General features: G+C 39.5%; 1 protein-coding gene across 1 annotated transcript in view; it reads right to left on the reverse strand.

Moving 5' to 3' along the window:
- The window catches only part of REEP3 (receptor accessory protein 3), a 97,300-nt gene that overhangs the window by 12,696 nt on the left and 62,058 nt on the right, over nt 1-22,546 (reverse strand). The window contains exons 3-5 of the mRNA XM_065894017.1: nt 9,597-9,673; nt 7,084-7,204; nt 6,797-6,910 (exon numbers count right to left, since the gene is read on the reverse strand). Of these exons, the coding sequence (XP_065750089.1) occupies nt 6,797-6,910; nt 7,084-7,204; nt 9,597-9,673 (312 nt within the window). The remainder of the gene's footprint in view (nt 1-6,796; nt 6,911-7,083; nt 7,205-9,596; nt 9,674-22,546) is intronic.

Below are 22,546 nucleotides of genomic sequence, written 5' to 3' on the forward strand. Positions count from 1 at the left end.
GTCTAGCTTTATAGCACCCACAAACTTTGGTATCTTTAATGATTATAATCAACTAATTACTTCGGGCATATCTCACAAATGAACTCACAAATTAATGTTAGTTCTATTGCTGTACTTTATATATTTTGCCTCCAGAGCAAGATTTTAAGAAACTAGAGAGGGACAAATCTTCAGCTTCTTCTGTTCTCTGAGTGCATGTGGTATGGGACTGATATTGAGTATGTAATAAGTAAACTAAATACTCTTTTTATGCCTCTTCTTTTTCATTACTCTTGACTGTTGGAAAGCTCTCCATAGGTTGCAGCATGTTTTAATGTAAACACTGGAGTTTATATAGAGAGTTTCAGCACCAAACTACAGGTACAGTCATGGGTATCTACATGGTTAGATTACACCATCCACTAGGAGTCTGCTTCAGGTTTACATTAAAGGTGAGCAAGGACCAACCCTGAGGTATCTGGGTGATATACATACAGTATGTATTTTAATGTAGCTCTTGAGTAAGCAACCCTCTAGCCCCAAGTATTATCAATCCCCCCAAAAGGCCAGGTACTGTAGACAAAAGCAAAAAGGGGGTGTACCCTCCTTGAAGACCCATGGCACTTTAACAGCCAATATCACTTTGAAAAATCATTTTTTTCCACTGTATATTTTCTAATGGGTCCAGAATAGAACTAATATGGGGAGAGAACTATTGCACTATTATGAACTTCAAAAATATTACATAAATTATAAGTATCTAATGTGACCACTTTAAAGGAGAGGTGTCATTATAAAATAATTGCAGCTAAAGGCAAACCTATTCCCTCTAATTTTTATATATTCAGCACAAGAAGTCCATTAATAAGGGAATTATGTTTGCAATACAACGTTAAGTGGAAATACCTACCCTCCACCTCAGAATTCTAAATCATGCAAAATACGGGCACAAGTATGCAGTATGGTTATAGTTAGGGAAAAATATTAAAAAATGAAAACAGTGTGATGTTTAGGCAGATGAGCGATTTTTTTCAAAAATTTCTTCATATTACAAAATTAGTCACAGATGGTATAGCAAAGTTTTAATTGTAACATAGTATACTATAAGAATTTCTTTTTTTTAAAGAATTTCTGATCCATTTCTTGATCATTTTTCCAATATCTAAATCCCTTACTCCCATAATTAAAAGAAAAAATTGTTTCTACATTTTAAGGGCATAAACAGGGAATTATAGTCACTTGTCAATAACAATACAAAAGATATTGAGATTTTGTTTAAATTAACAATACCTTTTCAGAAACCATGGAGGACAGAAAGCACTGGGATGACATATTCAAAGTTTTGAGAGAAAAAGTTTCAAATGTGTATTCACTATCCAGCAAAACTGTCCTTTAAAGAACAAATTCAGACAAAGATTTTTAAAAACTAAGAATTTGTCACTAGCAGCCCTCCCCTATAACAAATACTAAAGGAAGTCATTCCAGCTGAAAGGAAAGGACGCTGGACAGTAAATATAATAGAACCCACGTGAACAAATAAAGAGCACTGTAAAGGCTTCCCTGGTGGCGCAGTGGTTGAGAGTCCGCCTGCCGATGCAGGGGACACGGGTTCGTGTCCCCGGTCCGCGCAGAGCGGCCGGACCCGTGAGCCATAGCCGCTGAGCCTGCGCATCCGGAGCCTGTGCTCCGCAACGGGAGGGGCCACAACACTGAGAGGCCCGCGTACCGCAAAAAAAAAAAAAAAAAAACCATGAAGACAGGTTCTAGTCTGAGGAGGAAAATACGTGTGGAAAGAGCAGTCTTAGTCAATAAGTTGGAAGGGCGTTACCATCCTCAAGGTAATTCTATATCCCAGTATTTTAGATCTTATTCTCTACAGAAATGTATGTACACTGTTAAAATTAGTCCTAAAAATCAAAGAGAAGGTAACAGAAAGATTATGATGAGAAAGCAAACGTCAAAGTAATTAAAAAGCATTCTGTAGAATATTTCACATCATTAGCAGAAGTGTTCCTGTCTTCAGGTAACTCTGAGTTCTCGGGGTTTGAATTTGGAGCCCAGAACATCCATTTAAGAAACTAAGAACACTGTAAGGGCTGACTGGGTGGGAGGGCTGGGACCAAATCTAACACATTCAAGCTCTGGAAAGAATCTTTCAGCTGAGAAGCAGCTTCCCGAGCTGGCCTCACACAGAGCTCACTTATATCCAAGGGCACTAGAGAATCTGAATGTCTGCTCAAGTATCCAAGTCTACAGTTGGCATCTGTGAAAAGGGACCCTGCATGTATGACTAATTCTAACTTCTTTATACCCAAACGATTCTGCCTTTGTTTAAATACTTCATATCCTGGTTATATATTACATTAAAGTTACTATATTTTGTGTTAAATAAGGGGAATTTACCGTGCTTATCAGCATCTTTGTATAAAACCTCAACCTATCCTCTTCACATTTTTAAATTAAGAATTCAAAAACATAATCAGCAATGCTTTATAATCTTACAAGCATACAAACAACCTTTTATGGAACAATTTTTATGATACTGTTCAATAATGAATAGCCATGAAGCTCTATTTCTTGTTGATCTTTGACATACTACATTATAACTGCAGATAGGGTCAGTCCCCAGTTTTTAGAGAAATGGCTTTTCCCTATGGACATTTAACACAATCTGATCAAGCCTAGAATGGAATTGATTGCATTTGCATTAAGTGAAAAATATATTTTAGTGGTTTTAAGATTAAAGCAATATATATTTATTGAAGAATATTTGTAACAGAGAAAAATATAAAAAAGAAAGATTATTTGTAACCCATCACCCAAACTACCTATACATATTTATGTATTCTTTTAGCCTTTTCTGACTCATCATACTTTTAGAGCAGGGTTTCTCGACTTCAGCACTAATGCTATTTTGGGCTAGATAATTCTGTGTGTGTGTGTGGGATGCCATCCTGTGCCTTGTAGGATATTAAGCAGCATCCTTGTCCTCTACCTGAGATGCCACTGGCAGCACTCCCCTCTAACTTGTGACAACCCACAACGTCTCCAGACATTGCCAAATGTCCCTTGGAGGGCAAAACTGCCCCCAGTTGAGAACCATTGTTTTAGAGCATAAGGGGTTTTAGAAGTCAGTTTTTACCCTTGCATTTTACAGGTAAGAAAATAAATACTTAGAGAGATCAGTGCAGATGACTGCCCCAAATCTCACTGCTAATTAGTGGCAGAATCAGGGCTAAAAAATGCTGACAACTCAACTGCTATAGAATTCAACTTTCATTATAATATTGTGCTTTCCTAGATTGCAGAGAAAAAAATATGATCTTTCTTCTCCATTGTCTAAAGAAGTGCTCCCTTTTTAAATGGATGATACTAAGCAGCTGAATCTCCTCAAATCGTTTCACAAACAGAAAGCCATTAAAACAGACAGCAAGATGTCAGGATTTTTGACCTAATCATCATCATTTACAGTCAATAAGGTTTCAGAAATTTTAACTTTAATACTCTCATTTCTGTGATAATAGATTTTTTATAATATCTGCCAAAGAATTCACCAAGAAGAGGCTGCCAAAGAAAATCCCAAGAGATGGTTAATACGACTAAAAGTACTTTTCTTCATCTGTCCTTCGTCCGGCAGGAGTGTTGCTCATCTGTACAAAAGCCACCGGCATTTCTCGTGTGAAAGCTATGGGATGTTGAACATCCTCAGTAAAATCCTTGAAGCTCCTTCATATGCTTGTGCTTTGCTCAGCCAAAATAAACTTGTACACTGACCTTGGTAACAGATGCCTGGTAATGAGGTCACAGAACTGAGTAACATTTTCAGAAAATTGCTTTACGGTGTAATAAATGTTCTGATTAGATTCCTATTTTCATCTTTAACATGCTCAGGTGGTTCAACCTGGGGAAACTAGTCAGGGGTACTGCTGATCTTTAAAGGTCACACTGAGAGTCCAATATTTTTAGCCTGAAAGATATTTTTAACAAACCATATATTGCAAAAAAAAAAAAAAGTTTAATAATTCTCAAGTCTTTCTATTAGCTTTCTTGCAGTTTCTCCTTAAACTTGACCTATTTCCTATTTCAGCTTCAATTTACTCTTCGGTATGAAGTGTCTGGTTCAGTGATTCTTCCATCACACTGCCTTTCTTTGACATCTCCAGAGATGAAACTAATTTCCCCTGCTTTAAAATAGGCACAGTAAAACTTGAGGCAAATAGTGTTAACATTATGCTGTGTTCAGCGTATTTAATGACTATTTCTGATGAATAAAATCCAGTATGGTTGATGCCAACATTCCTGTGCTCATGAGGAGAATGGTGAGGGTTGCCTCACACGGTGAGCTTGATAACAAAAGGATCACGAGATCACAAACAAAAGAGAGCATTCCAAAGTGAATTCAAATCACAGGATGTGTGTGTGATTGTTCTGCAGTGGTAACTTAGATGACTTTTATGATCTCTGTTTCCTGCCTTTGAAGTGGGGAGGTGGTTTTGATTTGTTAAATGTATAAATAAAAACAAACATTGAACAACAAAGAAGCCAGAGAAACACAGGTATAGAATTACTTTTATAGCCTTTCTACAGCAAAGTGTTTCTGTGAGACGATGCTTATTTTTATTTTATTTTTTTTGTCTGCACCGTGAGGCTTGTGGGATCTTAGTTCCCCAACCAGGCATTGAACCCTGGCCCTCGGCAGTGAAAGCGTGGAGTCCTAACCACTGCACCGCCAGGGAATTACCAGATAATGCTTATTTTCATAGTGGAGGGCAAGGGGTAGGCTCTAAGCAACCAAAGATGAGGTAAAATTTTCAGTTAGTGAATACAGACATTCAGCTTGACAGTAGTAGCCTGTGAGGGTAAGGACTGTATCTATTTTGTTCATTGCTGCATCCCAAGCACCTACCATATGGTAGTCATTAAATACATACATAGGGACTCCCCTAGAAGTCCAATGGGTAAGACTCTGGCTCCCAATGCAGGGGGCCCGGGTTCAATCCTTGGTCAGGGAACTAGATCCTACATGCTGCAACTAAGACCGGGTGCAGCCTAAATAAATAAATAAATACTAAAAAACATACATACATATAGATGTTAAATACATTAAATACATACATGTTGAATAAATATATCGGATGTTAAATACTGATGGCAGCAAAGTATGTATAAAATCAAAATAAATAAGAAGGGAACCAGGATAAGATAATCTAGTTGGGATTTCTGATTCCTCACACAGTTTGGAAGTAGTAAGTCAAAATAAAATAAATATCCTACAAAATAGTGACAATATGTAGGGAGGTGTCTCACAGAGTATGCAGGATTATAAACTATATTTAAGTGTTAAAGTGAAGAGAGCAAGGACTTCCCTAGTGGTGCAGTGGTTAAGAATCCGCCTGCCAAAGCAGGGGATGTGGGTTTGCACCCTGGTCCAGGAAGATCCCACATGCCGGGGTGGGGGTGGGGGCAGCAACTAGGCCCGTGCACCACAGCTACTGAGCCTGCGCACTACAGCCTGCAAGCCACAACTACTGAAGCCGGTGTGCCTAGAGCCCATGCTCCACTACAAGAGAAGCCACCGAGATGAGAAAGTCCACGTACCGCAAAGAAGAGCGGACCCCGCTCGCCCACCGCAACTAGAGAAAGCCCGTGCACAGCAACGAAGACCCAATGCAGCCAAATAAAGAAAAAAAAAAGTAAAGAGGGCAAATGGGATTTGTGTGCTTCTATGTTTCCTAAAACAATGTTCTAAAATGACTATATTTTCTAAGCAATTTTTTTTTTCTAAGCAATTTTTGATGTCGAAAGTTAATTTTTTGCCATAGAATCACGGTGAATGTTGCTTTTAAGTACGGAAAACTCAGAAAGCATCTTCTTTGGGGTGTAAATAAATACATGTACTTCATTTGTAAAGTTAAATGATGCTAAATTTTGTAACAAAAGAAAGCAAGAAGCCCTCGGTCCCCTTCTCTCCATCCCCCTGCAGGCAACCACTTTAAAACCTCTACTTTCATATACAGCAGATGAGGATTTTAGTTCTCTTCCACCTCATTTTCTCCTCCTCGCCATCCTCCCAGTTGAGAAGTTAAGTCAATCACGGATGGTTACTTAGAAAGTCACACTCAGCACTTTCTGGATCTGAAACCTATTTTCCTTCCATACACTACACACCAAAACCAATTATGCTATGGTATTTAAAATAAACCACACTAATTACTACATGCAAAGAAATCCAAAAGCCATAATGCGAATTTTCACAGAAGGCATTCATTCCTTTGATAATTTGGCTTGCAAAACACAACACATGACATTAGTAATTGGCTAAGTAAAATCTTAAGTTTTAAGAACAGAAATTTTTCATGCCTTATTTTGAATAATCAGTTACCTCAAACTGGTTGAAGTATGGGTGCAGAAGTAAGCCAGAAATCCTACCAAGATATTGCCATGGACAGAGAGAGGGAAAAAACACCAAAGACAGAGAAAGAAAGAATGGTCATCTTTACTAAAGGTGATTTACTCAAAACTATTTTAAGGTTATAAAGTAGGAAAATTATGACAAAATGACATTTTCCAGTATGTTTTACTTACTAACTAGCTCTCATTTTGTGATCAATTAAGAGTTTCAAAATATCCAAGTTATAGAAAACACATGTTAAAATGCCTTTAAAATAATCTACTTGTTTTTTTTCTAGTATTACAAAAATAAACAGAAGGTAAATTTGTGCCAAAATTTTATAATGATCTGAAGTAAAAAGCCACCCTACTTTGTTCATTGACAATGTGACACTGGATTAAAAAAAAAAGGTAAATAAAAAATTACCTTCACTGCTGCAGTGACAGCAGCAGTAGCTGCTAAATTTAAACCTTGCCGCCCAAAGTTTACCATAGTCTCATAGCCTCGTTCCTTTGCTTGTACAATATAATCATCAATCTCCTAGAAAAAAAATCAAACCCATAAATATTAATTTTATTTAAAAAGAGTGTCAAGAAGCTGAAAACTGGGACTTCTCCCCCTTAACATAATAGTTTCACTCACTTTATAGCATATAGCATGTGATGATACACATTTCTAATAAGTGATTTGTGGAAATAATCTGTATATCTTACCCTTTCCTTTGAAGAAAGTAGTGGATGAAGGAATTTTCTATATATTAAACTTGCTCCTTTGGTATAGGGAGAGAGCAGCCATATGACAAAAGCAATCTTAAGCTCATAGTACAGGGGGAACCTAATGAGAAAAAATTAGAAAAAAACGCCAGTGAAAATAAAGTACAGACCATGAGGAAATTGCAAAAAAACCTTTTTACAAAGTTCAGTCACTGGGTTAAGTTTTCACATGTAAAAAGTTGTGATCAGGGAAACAACCATGTTTGAATTGACAAAATCTCATTAACTATACAGATCAGAGCAACCTGACCCCTGGAGTGATTCACACCTTCTAGTACAAGATTGCTCCGTTTAGACAAGCACGGCCAAGCTGCCAAACTGACTGTGGCAGTTCAGAGAGGGCATTAATAGCATTTATAACTATGATAGTAAGGTACACCCACCCTGTCTGCAGAGCGTAGCTGTTATGGCATTACCTGGACACACCTCCAAGCATCAGGAGTCACCTTTATAAGTACCAGGTGTACAGTGTTACACCATATACACATCTCCTTCCCTTAGGACTCCCAGAAAACGTCCCCTCCAATTTCATTTGGCCAGAACCGCAGCACTTGACAGACCTAAACTGTTCACTTGAAAGGAGAATGGAATTGCCATTGTGGTAACCTGGGAATTAGGGTAATATATCAATGCCCCTTCCCACTTGATTTTTCAGTGCCTTCTAGGTAGGCTGAATACACTTCCTCAAGCAATGACCATGGCTTTAGCCATGTGACCTGCTTTGGGCAACAGAATGTGAGTGTGACATATGTCACATGCAAGGAGATGCTTTAAATGCCCTTTGACTCCCTCACCTCAACACCCCCAACCTCTTGCTTTCAACTTTTGCTTTTTGCCACGAGAACAGCTGCTTCTTCAGCCTTGGTCCTTGAACAAGAAGACACTTAAAACTGAGCTGAGCCCAGTAAAGTTGCAGCCAACCATTTGTCCTCATATAGCTTGAGCAAGAAATGAATGTTTGTTTTTCTAACCCATTGTGCTTTTAGGGTTGTTTGTTGCCACAGCAAAAGTTAACTAATACATCATGAGGAGACCAGCATCTTGTGGTACATGAAGTACTAAGATACATGATAAAAAAAAAATCTGGGCTCTTCTGATGAGACAGATGGGCAGGGGGCAGTGAGGAATGACTCTTGTGTAGTCTACGAAGGGTCTCTGCAGTGCAGTTACAGAGGAGTTTCTGGACCATCATTGCTCGTGGTAAGCATTTTCTACGTTGTTTACTTTTCAATAGTGTATATGTGCTACATCTGCAATCAGGAAAAAAAAAAAATAGAAGTCTTTAAAGAGAGAGCATTGAAATTTAAGAGACCTAGTATGGCCTGGAATCTGTGTTCTGCCACTTAAAAACAAACAAACAACCCTCCCCAAACCCCTACACCAAAACATAACAGGTAAATAAATGAGCTGTGGGACAGAGGAAGAGAAAGATCAATGCAGATACTGAGAAGTTGAAAAATAAAGGCAGGTCGTTAAGAACATTTAAGTCTGATGACTCCTGTTTTTTCCTAGCAATCCAATGTGACCTAGTGTGCTACGAGAATATGATGAGAATAGCAAAGTCAGAAAGACAGTTTAAGCAGAGAACAGTTAAATGTTTGAAACAGATGCAGGAGGGAATGGAAGTAGCCACTGACCAAAAGCAAGTAAAGGGAATCGTGACTTTCAAACTGATGCCAATATGAGCAGCTGATTGATTTTTTTCAGCTCAACTGGTAGCCCGGGTAAAGAAGCAAAGAAAAGCAATTGTTGGGCTAATTTAGGATGAAGGTTTGTGCAGGAAAGGCGGCTGAAGATAGTGGCAAGGTAGTAAAAGTTTAAAGAGCTTGAAAGGAGGATTTCTCCAAATGATGGAAAGGTATAGACGGAGATACACTACTGAAATACAGCACAAGGAGATTCAAGCTGTTCCATTAAGTACTGCTCCTCAGTAAAATGTTAAATCCTCGAGGATATAAACATGCTTTAATTTTGCCCCATGCTGTTTGGAATAGAGCAGTCAAGGAGCTGGTGTTGGGGGGTGTTTCTGTGTGGATTTGACATCATCCAGTTTGAATGTTTGTAGATGAGACTTTTAAGGATGGGGAGGGAGCGCTAAAACCAGATGCTGGGGGATTCAAAAGAGGAGTCGTTTAGGAAGTAATCAAGAAAAAACAGTCTGAAGTCATCAGTGTGGAAAAAAGATAACGACAACCAAGTTTTCTCTATTCCAAGGTAGTGGGAGGTGTGTGGGAGATGGGCAGGGAGTGGCATGTGGGGAGGATGAGCCGCCTTCACCTGGGGGATTTCAAAAGGAAAGTAATGTTCTTGTGGGGAACCCACATGAAGAAAATGATACAATGGATAATTAGGTAGACTGATCAAATTCACTCAGTTAACAGCCGGAGCAGGATAAGAACTCAGGACACCTGATCAAGTCTATAGTCTGGCCTTTTGTCAACACTAGAACTTACCAAGCAACTGTCTGATCTGCTACTGTTTCAGTCACAGTATAGAGAGCAAAGACAATCCAGTACATCATCCATCGAACCTGTAAGACAATAAAAATATGTATGAAATAATTGACCAAAGTTATCTGCAACTCTGAGAAACTGCATATATCATACGTAGTATGTTGGATTAAATGCAGAAGGCGATGGTTTAATTCTCAACAGGTTTTATGCCTGAGTTCCTCACATCACTACATCAGCAGTCTTGGGATATAAGAATCAAAGAATAACAAATCTCTAGGCTTTGATGCAATATAATGTAGGAACCGAAATGAGAGAATTGAAAAAATAGGACATGTTTTTCTTAACTGGAGGAAAATTCTTTAAAAGATCTTATCTACATGCTCCCTTATGAAGATTACTAGCTATTTAATTATTATACAAATCATATAGTATATGTATGATATGACCACATTTAATCTTTATTCGTCTTTTAAATTTTGTATTCCTTATTTCTCAATATATAGAAACTATTCGGAAACCAAAGAACAATCCTGGGTTTGTTACACCCATAATGCTAGTCACCCACTTTGCAAGTCTAAGGTTAGTGTCTTCTTCCTCTTGCCCTAAATACAAGCCTGTAATCTTTCACATATCCTTTTCCTTCTACTCCAATACCACAAGAGTAGTTGCAATAGACCAAATGTTTGTGTCCCCTCAAAATTCATATGCTGAAATCCTAACCCTGAATGTGTACTAGAAGGTGGGGCCTTTGGGAGGTTTTTAGGTCATGAGGGTAGTGTCCTCATGAACGTGAATGGTGTCCTTATAAAAAAGGCCCCAGAGAGCTCTCTCTGCTCTTCCACCATGTGAGGACATAGCAAGAAGATGGCCATCATAAACCAGGAAGTGGGCCCTCACCAGACATGGGGTCTGCTGGCACTTTGATCTTGGACTTCTCAGCCTCTTAAACTGTGAGAATAAATTTCTGTTGTTTATAAACCACCTAGACTATGGTACTTTTGTTATAGCAGCCTGAAAGAACTAAAACAGTAGTTCAGGACATCTTTACCTCTTGCCTGGAATAGAGCATCCTAAAAGGTCCTCAAGACTCTGGTATCTCTGTACCAATCCTTTTCATGGAATGCTGTCATATTAATTTTATCTTGAACTCATTCTCACAAATGAGTGAGAATATACCTTTCCACCTTCCTAAGCACAGAGACTCTCATCTCTCATGTACGTTGGATTTTCCTTAAGGGTTAAAATATCTGCTTTTCAACCTAGGTGTCCATCGACAGATGAATGGATAAAGAAGATGTGGTACATATATACAAAGGAATATTACTCTGCCATAAAAAGAAACAAAATTGAGTTATTTGTAGTGAGCTGGATGGACCTAGAGTCTGTCATACAGAGTGAAGTAAGTCAGAAAGAGAAAAACAAATACCGTATGCTAACACATATATATGGAATCTAAAAAAAAAAAAAAAGGTTCTGAAGAACCTAGGGGCAGGACAGGAACAAAGATGCAAACGTAGAGAATGGACTTGAGGACACGGGGAGGGGGAAGTGTAAGCTGGGACGAAGTGAGAGAGTAGCAGCGACATACATACACTACCAAACGTAAAATAGCTAGCTAGTGGGAAGCAGCCACGTAGCACAGGGAGATCAGCTCGGTGCTTTGTGACCACCGAGAGGGGTGGGATAGGGAGGGTGGGAGGGAGGGAGACGCAAGAGGGAGGGGATATGGGGATATATGTATACGTATAGCTGATTCACTGTGTTATACAGCAGAAACTAACACAACATTGTAAAGCAATTATACTACAATAAAGATGTAAAAAAAAACCCTCCACTTTCTCAATAATATAATAATGGCTAACAATAATACACAAAACCATGACAACCATAGGCCAGCGACTGTACTAAGTGCATCGCATATATTAATTCACTTATCCCCACAACAACATTATGAAGTAGAAAACAATTACATGATTATAAGGAAACGGTGGCAAAGAGAGGTAAAATGACTTAGTCAAGCTGCCCGACTCTGGAATTGGTGCTATTAACCAATTTTGCCACGTACAGAAAGAAATGTGAGGAATTGCTGAATGCGAGGTCCAAGAACAACCACTACTTCCCTTGTTCTCATCCCAATAAGATGACAAAAAAACAAAAATTAGGTCTCTATAATTAGCTAGAAAATTGACCTATTTAGTTTTAATACAGATGCTTGTTTGGGTATTCCATAAACAATAAGGAACTATAACTCAGGTAGCTTTAACAGTTTTCTATGTTCATGGAGAAATCAATTAATAATAGCCAAGAAAAACTTTTGAAGCAATGTGTTGTGACATATGCGTAATAATTTACCCAAGAGCTTAGAAAACTGCCTGAAGCAAATAGTAGGGCACGTTATCTCTATTTAAAATACAACGAAATTGATTTATAAGATTATCATCTCAAATTAAAAAAGAAAGTTAGACCAAATATTCTCTTTAGTTTTTCACTTTTCATAAGTTATCTTAAATCCCTCACTGCTGCCAGCCCAGTTCCAAGCTTTTGTCCCAATATGGGGATTTTCTTCCAGGGCTAAAATCCTATGTGTTTTTTCTCCCCGCCCCTTTCTATTTAAAGGAAAGTGAGGCTCTCACATGAGTTCGTTCATTTAGCTTTTCCAAATCAAACAGTAATTTAGTACTCTTACCATTCAATTGTATTCACAAGGTTATCCCCTCAAAGAGAAATGAAGAAAAAAAGCCCCTGCAAACAAAACAACGCACTTTCACTGAGCTAGAAGGGACCCTGGTGGCGATCAAGTTTTTTGAACTACATAAGCCTTTATTGAAAAAAATTGTAAAACAATTACAAAAAACCCAGCTCTGGTTGGTCCTCCCATTCTACCCACCGTCGGACTCTTGAGGAAACTCCAAGAAACCCTATTGCTCCATGGGGCAGAGTTCGAAAATAAGTAACCTGGCAAACTCCTCTCATTTTACTGAGGGCCAAAGTAAGCACGTTGTGCAAGGTCGCCAAGCTGGGAAATGGGCGCAGGAGGGCACAGTCTACTTTGAAGCCTGAACCAGGCAGATTTTCAAACAAGCAGCTGCCATCAGACCAATCTTTTCAGCTCTCTCTTCCCTGTCCGATACTCAGCCTGGGGATTTCAGTGTAAACTTTACCACCTTCTTTCCTGGGAAAGTGGTGGCTTGAGTTAAATGGTCTCTCTCATAGGAACTTTAGGAAACTTTCAGAAAAATAAATGATTTAAGTCAACGCTTGTTATTTTTCATTATTTTACTATTTCACAACCGTCATTATGGTTGTGATCTTCCAAATGGATAACAACAATAAAAAATACCCCACAAGGCTTCCCTGGTGGCGCAGTGGTTGAGAGTCCGCCTGCCGATGCAGGGGACACGGGTTCGTGCCCCTGTCCGGGAAGACCCCACATGCCACGGAGCGGCCGCGCCCGTGAGCCATGGCCGCTGAGCCTGCGCGTCCGGAGCCTGTGCTCCGCAAAGGGAGAGGCCACAGCAGTGAGAGACCCGCGTACCGCAAAAAAAACAAACAAACAAAAAAACCCCAAAAAACAACAACCCACAAATAGTCATAATTTACCTGTTAATAGGGTTGAGCAGAGGTGAAAGGAACTGCACAGATACCTAATGTTTGGTGATACTCCCTGAAAGACTACTTCTCAAATAGACTAGAGCTGCTACAGTCCCACAGGTTTCAAAAGCACCCTGGCTTCAGTAAAGTCAAGTGTTAATTCAGTTTTCAAATTCATTTAAAACCCCATCAAATAAATAAGTACTTTCACGTATATAATGTTTATCTCTAAAAAGAAAAAATTTATTTAGGTTGTGAGAATATGCAATAATGCCAAAAATTAAAAAAGGGAGAAAAGAAGAAAAAGAAGGCTCTATCTTTTTAGTTAAAAAACAACAACAAACTATATACTCAATAGGGTATTCCTAGACATTTCCCTGAGGTATCGGCTACAATTTTATATAAGCAAAACTCCATGGTTCTAATTTATCTTTAATGAATATATTCTTTGACAATCTGCTCTCATAAACTTATGGATTTTTTTTGTTGTCCTCATTAGAAAGATGGACCTTAAATATAGTTGAGTTGAGGTAATAATTAAATGAATTCAATGAGTGTGTGTTATTCACAGGAACAAGCACAAAGAAAGTTAACCTTGAAAAGATATTGCTTTCTTTTTTCTGTTAATGGTTGGGATTTTATACCAAATGATTACTCAGCAAAGCTTTCATTAAAACTATACCTCAAGGCTGCTCAGCCTACTGTTTAAGGTCTAGCCCAAAGGAAATAACAGAAAGAAGTCAAGGAGAGAAAGAAAAGAAGGAAGGAGGAAAGGAAGGAAGGAAGGAAGGAGGGAGGGAGGGAGGGAGGGAAGGGAAGGAGGGAGGGAGGGAGGGAAGGTAGGAAGGAAGGAAGAAAGAAAAAAGAGCAAGTCACAAAATTAGAATTATAAATATGTGGAGATAAAATATTCTTTAGATCGACAGAAAACATCAATAACAAAATGCAATACTAAAACAAAAAACTAGTAGGAAAACAATCACACTGATAATCTTATGACTGTATATAACCAAATATAATAGAAATAAGTGTCATTAAAATGTTATGCAAATAAAAGACTGTAACTTAAAAGGTAACTGTAATAAACCACAATCTACCTTTATAATTACTGGAAAAAAAAATTGATGTTAAGATAGTGGGAACAAGTATTATTTCTTTCCAGTTCAGAAACAATTGGTAAAATCGACAAAACTGTTGTTTAGATATCTTCATGAGAACAATGAGTAGTAAGAAAGCTACTCAGCTTTTTCTTAAAATTCTCTTTGATTCCAGGGAATTGAATTATCCAGCAAGGTGGAGCTTATACCTATAAGCACTAAGATGGACACACACACACATCTTACTTTTGATTAATCTTTCATATCAAACATAATTTAGACTATTCCTAAGGACTCAGGTGGGCTCATTATATATAACACTCATTGACACAACTGTAGCAAACCCTACCTACTTCACATCATGGGAATAGAAACAGGAATATAACAGCTTCTGTCCTCAAGGAGTTAACATTTTACTGGGGAGAAAAACAGGTAAATAACAGTGATTTTAAAAATGTTCTTCTGTTTTTACTACATTAGATGCCCTAGTTCCCAGTATGAGTCAAGAGCACAAGTTTGAGGAAAGCTTATTAAAGGGACTATTTATAAAGCTGTGGGTGAGGTTCAGGAAAACCAACAAAGGATAGTAGTTCACCCTTGAGCTAGAGACAGCAGGAACTGACGTTATCCCCTTGGTGTGAAGAAGGGAGGACAGGGAAGGGTTTCATGGGATCCAGACAGGGTAACCGTAGGGGAGAGTTGTAGCCTCAGGTAGACAGTCACAGCCGTCCTGCGGTGGCAGGGAGACCAGTACTCCGACTGCACGCTCACCCTGCCATCTGATCTTCTGCAGGAGCCTCTCATGAGCCAAACCCAAAGGGAAGTCAGACATAATGCAGCCTGTAAGGATCGGCCTCCTGGGCCCCAAGTGAGGCAGAGCAAGGTGGAGCGTGGGGAAGAAACTCCCCTGGAGGGGCAGGTGGTAGGTCCCAGCGCTATTCAGCCTGTCTGCTCTTGGAAACATATCAGGAATCAAAGTCATTTCTCACCCCTTCCACGGACACCTCCCCAGGGCACATGACCATCATCTCCTGTCTGGATTATCCCTATAGCGTCCTAACTGATCGCTCTGCTTTTTCGGGTCTTTTGCACACATCACTGAGTGTCTCCTTAACGAGCAGGTCATTCCTTTGCTCAAACCCCTCCGATGACCCCCCTCACGATTCTTACCTCAGCCTACAAGGCCCTGTGGATCTGGCACCTCAGCTGCCTCTCTGGCCTCATCTTCTCCTCTTCCTCCTTCCCTTGTTCTGCTCCAGTCACATTGGCCCTTTACTGTCCTTCCTGTGTACAGTAATGTTCCTGCCTCAGGGCCTTAGTACATGCTATTTCCTTGTTGAAATGCTCTTCCCTCAGTTTCTCACTTGCTTCAGGTCTCTGCTCAAATATTTATCCAAGAGGCCTTTCCTGACCACTTGTTTAAAATAACAATGTCGTTCTAACTCCCTTATCATGACTTATTTTTCTCTTTAGCACATATCACATATCATAGACACATCTAACAAATATTCAATTTTTTTCCCTGCCTTTCCTCACTAGAATGTAAACTCCAAGAGGACAAAGACTTTCATTTTTTTCACTACTACATTTTTTTCACTACTAAATCCTCTGCGCCTGCAATTCATAAACATATGAATTGTTGCATGAATATGGGGCTGCACAGAGCTTAGTGTGCTCCTTTACATCAGGACTACAAAAGGCTGGACAGTAGACAAGAGGTAAAGACATGACAGTTAAATATAGAGGAGTCTTTTAAGAGACCTGGTTTAAAAAGAAAAAAAAAAGGGGAAATAAAAAATAGCAGGAGGCAAAAGGAAAGCATGTGTACAGCCTCAAGGACTGAACATTTTACTGGAAAGATAATGAGATTCAAATTATGAGAAAGCAGGAATACTTAATGGAACAAGATCTTGAATGAGACAGACAAGAATAATATTAGAAAGAAGAGTGGGATCAAGAAAGAAGCAGGGGGACTTCCCTGGTGGCACAGTGGGTAAGACTCCACACTCCCAATGCAGGGGACCCAGGTTCGATCCCTGGTCAGGGAACTAGATCCCACATGCATGCCACAACTAGGCGTTCACATGCCACAACTAAGAAGCCCACGTGCCACAACTAAGACCCGGCGCAACCAACCAACCAACCAAATAAATAAATAAATGTTTAAAAAATGAAAAGAAACAGGGATGCATATTCCTCTGGGATAGAAGGAAAAGAAAAGAAGAGTGGCCATGTTGGGAAGAGGGCTGAAGTGGTTCATAGTTGAGGACCTCTATCTTTACTCTGCAGTAGGAGGGCAGGTCATATTTTAAGGCTGGGGATGGGTGGGAAGGACAGTGGACTTGAAAAGAGTAGTAAAGGTTTTTACAAGTTGTCTATATGGATGGAAAAAGACCTGCCTAGTGTAGAGATGGAAGAGGTTATGTGACCAAGGATGCTCTCCACTGCACTGGGTGTCAGAGCTAGGGGGCTGCAAAGAAAGGTCTAGGGTGGTGAAACAAGACAGGTGTGGAGGTGACAGCTTGCTGTCCATAAAAAGACAGAATAACGGAGTGGCGGCTGGGGAGTGGCCCAGCCAGGGCCGTGCTTCTCAGTCTAACTTCTGAGGGAGGAAGGGCCACGTGTCCTGTTCTCACCGACAGAATCTTAGCTGAGGCTTTTGAGTAGGGCTGGGTCTCCCCCACAGGCTCTCTCCCTTCCTGTGGCTGGGAGGGCAGGGGGCAGAGCAACCTTGGAATCTATTTGTTCAAGATGGGCAGGGCCCTAGTTCTTACACGGTTGCTTGAGAAGCATTTCTTGCTGAAGTCAACACTAACCTGGACCGTCGTGTGAGAGAGGAAAACATTTCTGTATTCCCTCGGCCGTTGCATTTTTTTCCCGCATTTTGTAATTATAGCAGCTTAGCCTACCCTAATATAAAAGGCTATCCTCTAGTCTCTATGGAGAGTGAGAGAGCAAGGCCATAGTAGCCACGGTTCCAGAACTAGGTGGACATTGGTCACAGTGCCATTGGCTGCCATCTGTGACATAGCTAATGCCCTGGTTGGCAGTGATGGGTGCTACAACCACAGTGATGTGGAAATGGAGAAGAGGACTTTCCTTTTAAGAAACTCTGGCTGAGATATCCCCAGGGGACTCTCAGAAGTATTGGGGAAGAAACTGGAGGATAGGCAAGATTGATATTCTCATGCAGCAGACTGGGGCAGAGTCAGAGAAATACTATTTCAAATTACTATTGTGATCCTTTGGCAAGTGTGGCTTCTATCTGGGTGAATTTGTTATCATTTGTATTGTCAGTATATGTGACTTAAGGCAATCCCCTGCTACTTTCAGTAGGCCAAGGAATCAGATAAATAAGCTTGTTAGAAATATGCATAAAGTTTAAAGTCATTATATTCTGAGTGGTAGGCCAAGATATCCAAAAAATAAAATGCATAAAAGTCGGTGGGAAGACTACATGAAAAAAGTTGTTCAATGGTCTATTCTGCCTACTTTGTTTTGTTTTCTTTCCCAGGAGTACACCTAATGCCTACTACAGTACCTGGTACAAAATAAATGCTCAAAAATATTTATTTAAAGAATTAGTGACCTGGGCTAACTTATAAGCAAGAATATAATTTCCATTTTCCTGAAGTATTTGGTAATAAAGTTCTTTTGAAGTGGTCACAATGAAATGGCAATCACTTATCAATTTTGGGACACTCTACCCACTATATGTTTCATTACTAGAGAAATGTGATGAATGTTTTAATTAAAAATAAAATATTTATAAATAAAAGATTATTCAAATAGAATGTTAAAATCATTTAAATATCAAAATGAATTTATTTTCTAAGAAAATGTACTCCTGTAATTAGGCAAGTTCTGAAAATTATGGAGTCAACTGTGATATAAATAAAACCATAGTATCTAAAATTACATTCTGGTTTACATAGTGCATGGATCAGATTATCCTACTTAACAAGCCAGCATTTGCTGTATTACTCAAAATCCATAAGGCTTTTATAAAGACTTAGCATTTCGGAAACCCAGACAGTCATGTGATAGTGTTCTTGCTTTACTCTCTGCAAGGAATTAGGATAGTTTAAGCCTGAGTGAATACTGTAAAATGAATGTACTCATAGGCTAAATTTACTATCAAAAGACCATGCTCCATTTAATAGGTATGTGCTTACCTACCCCTGATGCCAAAAGAAAAGTAGGCCTCATTTCATGGGTTTTGAACATTTTTCAACAAAACAAGTTTTTATGATTTAACATTCTTAGACAAAATTTTTAATGAAATTGACTTAGATCCCAGGACAAACAAATAAAGCAAACAAAAAGTGAACTGTGACTGTAAAATAATCCTCATGATTTCCATCACGGAAGTTGAGACCAATGCACAGGCCTATTTACATACGGGAATATCATGTTCTGATGGGAGGCTTGTTGCTATAGATTTGCGAGAGTTATGGAATAGTGGTTAGGGCATATTAATTAAAAAGCATTTTTCTTAAATTGCATCTCTATATAAGTTATTCTTGCTATGCTATGAGCATTGTGATATTATGACAGCAATGATATTAACAATGATGTATGTTAAATCAGCGGTCCCCAGCCTTTTTGGTGCCAGGGACCGGTTTCGTGGAAGGCAATTTTTCCACGGAGGTGGGTGGGGGATGGTTCAGGCAGTAAAGCGACCAATGGGCAGCGGTGGGGAGCGACGGGTAGCGGCAGATGGAGCTTCGCTCGCTCACCTGCCGCTCACCTCCTGCTGTGCGGCCAGGTTCCTAACAGGCCGTGGACCGGTACCGGTCTGCTGCCCGGGGGTTGGGGACCCCTGTGTTAAAAGATATAACTGTACTAAACGATACTTGCACGATGAAAGAAAAAGGTGATATATTAATTTGACAAGTATTACTCAGGGCCTATTACAAACAAAACCCATTGACATAAAATAGTCATAAACCTAGATGTCAAGGCATTCCTACCCCCAAGAAGCTTTCATGGGAGGGATGAGTAAAAGAAGACATATAAAAGGATAATAATAAGCGATCACTGGCACTTGTGTGTTGGATCCAGCATATAACTACTAATATTTTTTACATATTATATATTCATTTGCCTTGTATGAATGAAATTTCTTCATTTCCAAAGGAAAGCCTTCCCTAACTGCCTCTACCCCTCTCCAAAGGTCATATGTAACTTTTGTGCACGCTACTTTCTCTTTGTGGCATATCTGTGAAACGGTTTGTATAACATCTGTCTCTGCTTTTTGACCCTGACAACCAATAGGGACTGAAATTGTCTTGTTCATCATCATGTTCCCAGGACCTAGCACCCCTGTGCCTAGTAAAGCAAAAACAGGGGGAGCCTTTTACTTAACAGTTTCTTAATTTTAAGATCTGAATTGATGTAAGATTCAAACAAGTAACTCTGGACTGCAAACAGCAATTTATAACATACAGCATAGTCTATTTTGTCAAAGTTGTTTCCAAAGTTTTCAGAGATTAAACAACTTTCCAATGTCTCTTAATTTCAGATTCTTTGAATTATAAAGCAATTAATGCTTGTTTTTAAGAAAAAATGAAAAATTACACATGCCTAATGATTTCAATTATAACCACACTAAGTAAATCCAGGGCATAAAATGCTAAAATATGCTTCACTGGAAAAAAATATCCTTGCTGAGGCTGAAAAGAAATAAACACTGCTGAATTTCAGACCACCCAAAGAGAACTTTATTTTCCGACCATTATTAGTTATTCCCTCAAGTCAGTTCACCTAAAACACTCATTCTATACCACATTTCAGAGACCACAGACAGATCTTCTAACAGAGATTTCTTTAGAAACAGTATAGAGTTGAAAAGATTTCTCCTGTTTCACTAACATTATGCAATAATTTGGTTACTTCATAATGATTTTTCCCCATTAAAAACAAAGGAACAAAATGTGAGAAATCAAATAGAAAAACTCCCTCTTTTATCCAACCCAGATGGCTCAATTATGGGATTTTTCCCAGAGCTGTGCTAAGTTAGAAGCATGCTTGAAAATAAGCTAGTTGAATTTCATTCCACAGTGAATAAGACCTTGGTTGAAATAGTTTTTTTTTTTTTTTTTTCCTTTAAAAAGAGGGAGGGGCTTCCCTGCTGGCGCAGTGGTTGAGAGTCCACCTGCCGATGCAGGGGACACAGGTTCGTGCCCTGGTCCGGGAAGATCCCACATGCCGCGGAGTGGCTGGGCCCGTGAGCCACGGCCGCTAAGCCTGCGCGTCCGGAGCCTGTGCTCCGCAATGGGAGAGGCCACAACAGTGAGAGGGCCACATACTGCAAAAAAAAAAAAAAAAAAAAGAGGGAGAATGCGTTGGAGGTGAATATGTTAGACTAGGACTGATTTGGACCTCCTTGACTTTGGGGTACTTCTTCCCCCATTGACCCACTGTCTTCACTTTATAGCTTTCCAGGACTTGGATGTTTGGGAATCGGTTATACTTTCAGATGCTGAACTTGCAGCAACATGGTTTACCTGCCCTTTCCAGACGTCACTGCCGAAGACCTCACAGAATATCCTGTTGTTCTGAGGAAGAAAGCCTCACATTATACAGATGTATCTGGTGTTAAAATCAATTAAAATGGGGTAGATTGTAACTAGAAATGGATATTCTTTCACAAGATTGCCTTGGTCTTCCTCCATGTTCTTGAATCACAGAAGCCCCATGTATCTCATCCCTGACCTCAGTAGTTTGAGAAACTTGAGAGAAGGAAAAAGTGCAAAAATGTTTAAAAACTAGATGATAATTAATTTAAAAGGGGTGTTGAAAAGAAGATGTAAAAAGCAGGAACTGCTTACAGGAACTGTTCCCGGGAGCAGAATTTAGGAAGGAATGACCTCTGAGTTCAAAATAACTCTCTGCATCCACACTGGCTGAGAATTTGCACTTCACTTTTTGTATTACTTAAAGTTCTATTGATTTATGAGGGATAATAAATATCTAACAGAGACACCGCTCCACTTTTGATAGAACCACACAGAATTTCTCAGGATTTTAGCCTGTGACAGAGCCTATCCAGGCAGAGAGGAGTAAACGGGGCTCAATGGCCATCCTAATTGTCATGTTTCCATGCTAGATTGTCATCGTACCTTCTTTATTCCCTTAGTGTTCCCAAAGTCTTGGCCCATTACATTTCCTATTTGAGGCATTCCCAAGGGCTGGCACCACTTCTTAGGAACGTAGGTCCTCCAGTTCCTCATGCATCTTCACATGGTCAATTCCACCTTGCTATTTCCACAAGTGAACTAACCTAGCCACTAAAAGGTATGCTCTTTTCTCCAGGTGACTGACAGGGCTATGACTGACACAGTAAACGAAAATCTTCCTTCTTTAGGTAAGATACCACTTTCTATATACAAGTTGTAGCTTTATGTTATAGGCTCAACCGCATGCTTTAACATACAATAACCATTCAAACAGTAAGAGCCAGCCTTTATACCACATGGGAAAACGGCTTCATCTCGAAAAGCAAACACTGGTAAAGAAAAAACACCAAAAGCTCCGGGAAGAATAAATCTGTCATGACTGAAAGTGAGTCTGGGTTATCAAATTACTTTCCTTCAAAAGCATGTGCAGCCAGCCTCACACAGAGAACTGAGGTTCACATTTGGGTGATTGGAGAGAGAGGCAAGTTACAGAGCACTGGATAGTTGGGGTAAGGAAGGGATGGATGTGTGCCAGAGTGCAGGATAGTATGAAGACCCCAAGTAAACACAGTGAGAGGAAGAAAAAAGTGGGAGGAAAGGTACAGGAAGAAAGGTGGATGATTCTCAAGAAAAACGTCACTGATGTAGAAATTTTGTGTATGGCCAGCCCTACAACATGGAAGCTAGGAGAAAGTCCAACTCAATATCCTTACCCTCTTAATAGTATTATACGGTTAATTTTGTTAAAATATTATTTTTCTATGATATACTCCAAGTTGCTAGTCCATTTACATACAGATGTTTTCTAAAACAAACTATTTGTTATTTCATGCCCATCTTCCTACATAAACTTATACTAAAAAAAGCACAACGTGGTAATTATTCACTTTTCACAATACAGTAAGATACCTCTTAATCAATGCTTTTCGATTTGGCTGTGGATAAGAATTACTTGGGGATTAAAAAAAATTATGTAGGGCTTCCCTGGTGGCACAGTGGTTGGGACTCCGCCTGCTGATGCAGGGGACGCGGGTTCGTGCCCCGGTCTGGGAAGATCCCACGTGCCGCGGAGCCGCTGGGC

The sequence above is a fragment of the Phocoena phocoena genome, chromosome 16 (assembly GCF_963924675.1).
Source record: "Phocoena phocoena chromosome 16, mPhoPho1.1, whole genome shotgun sequence".
Lineage (NCBI taxonomy): Eukaryota > Metazoa > Chordata > Mammalia > Artiodactyla > Phocoenidae > Phocoena > Phocoena phocoena.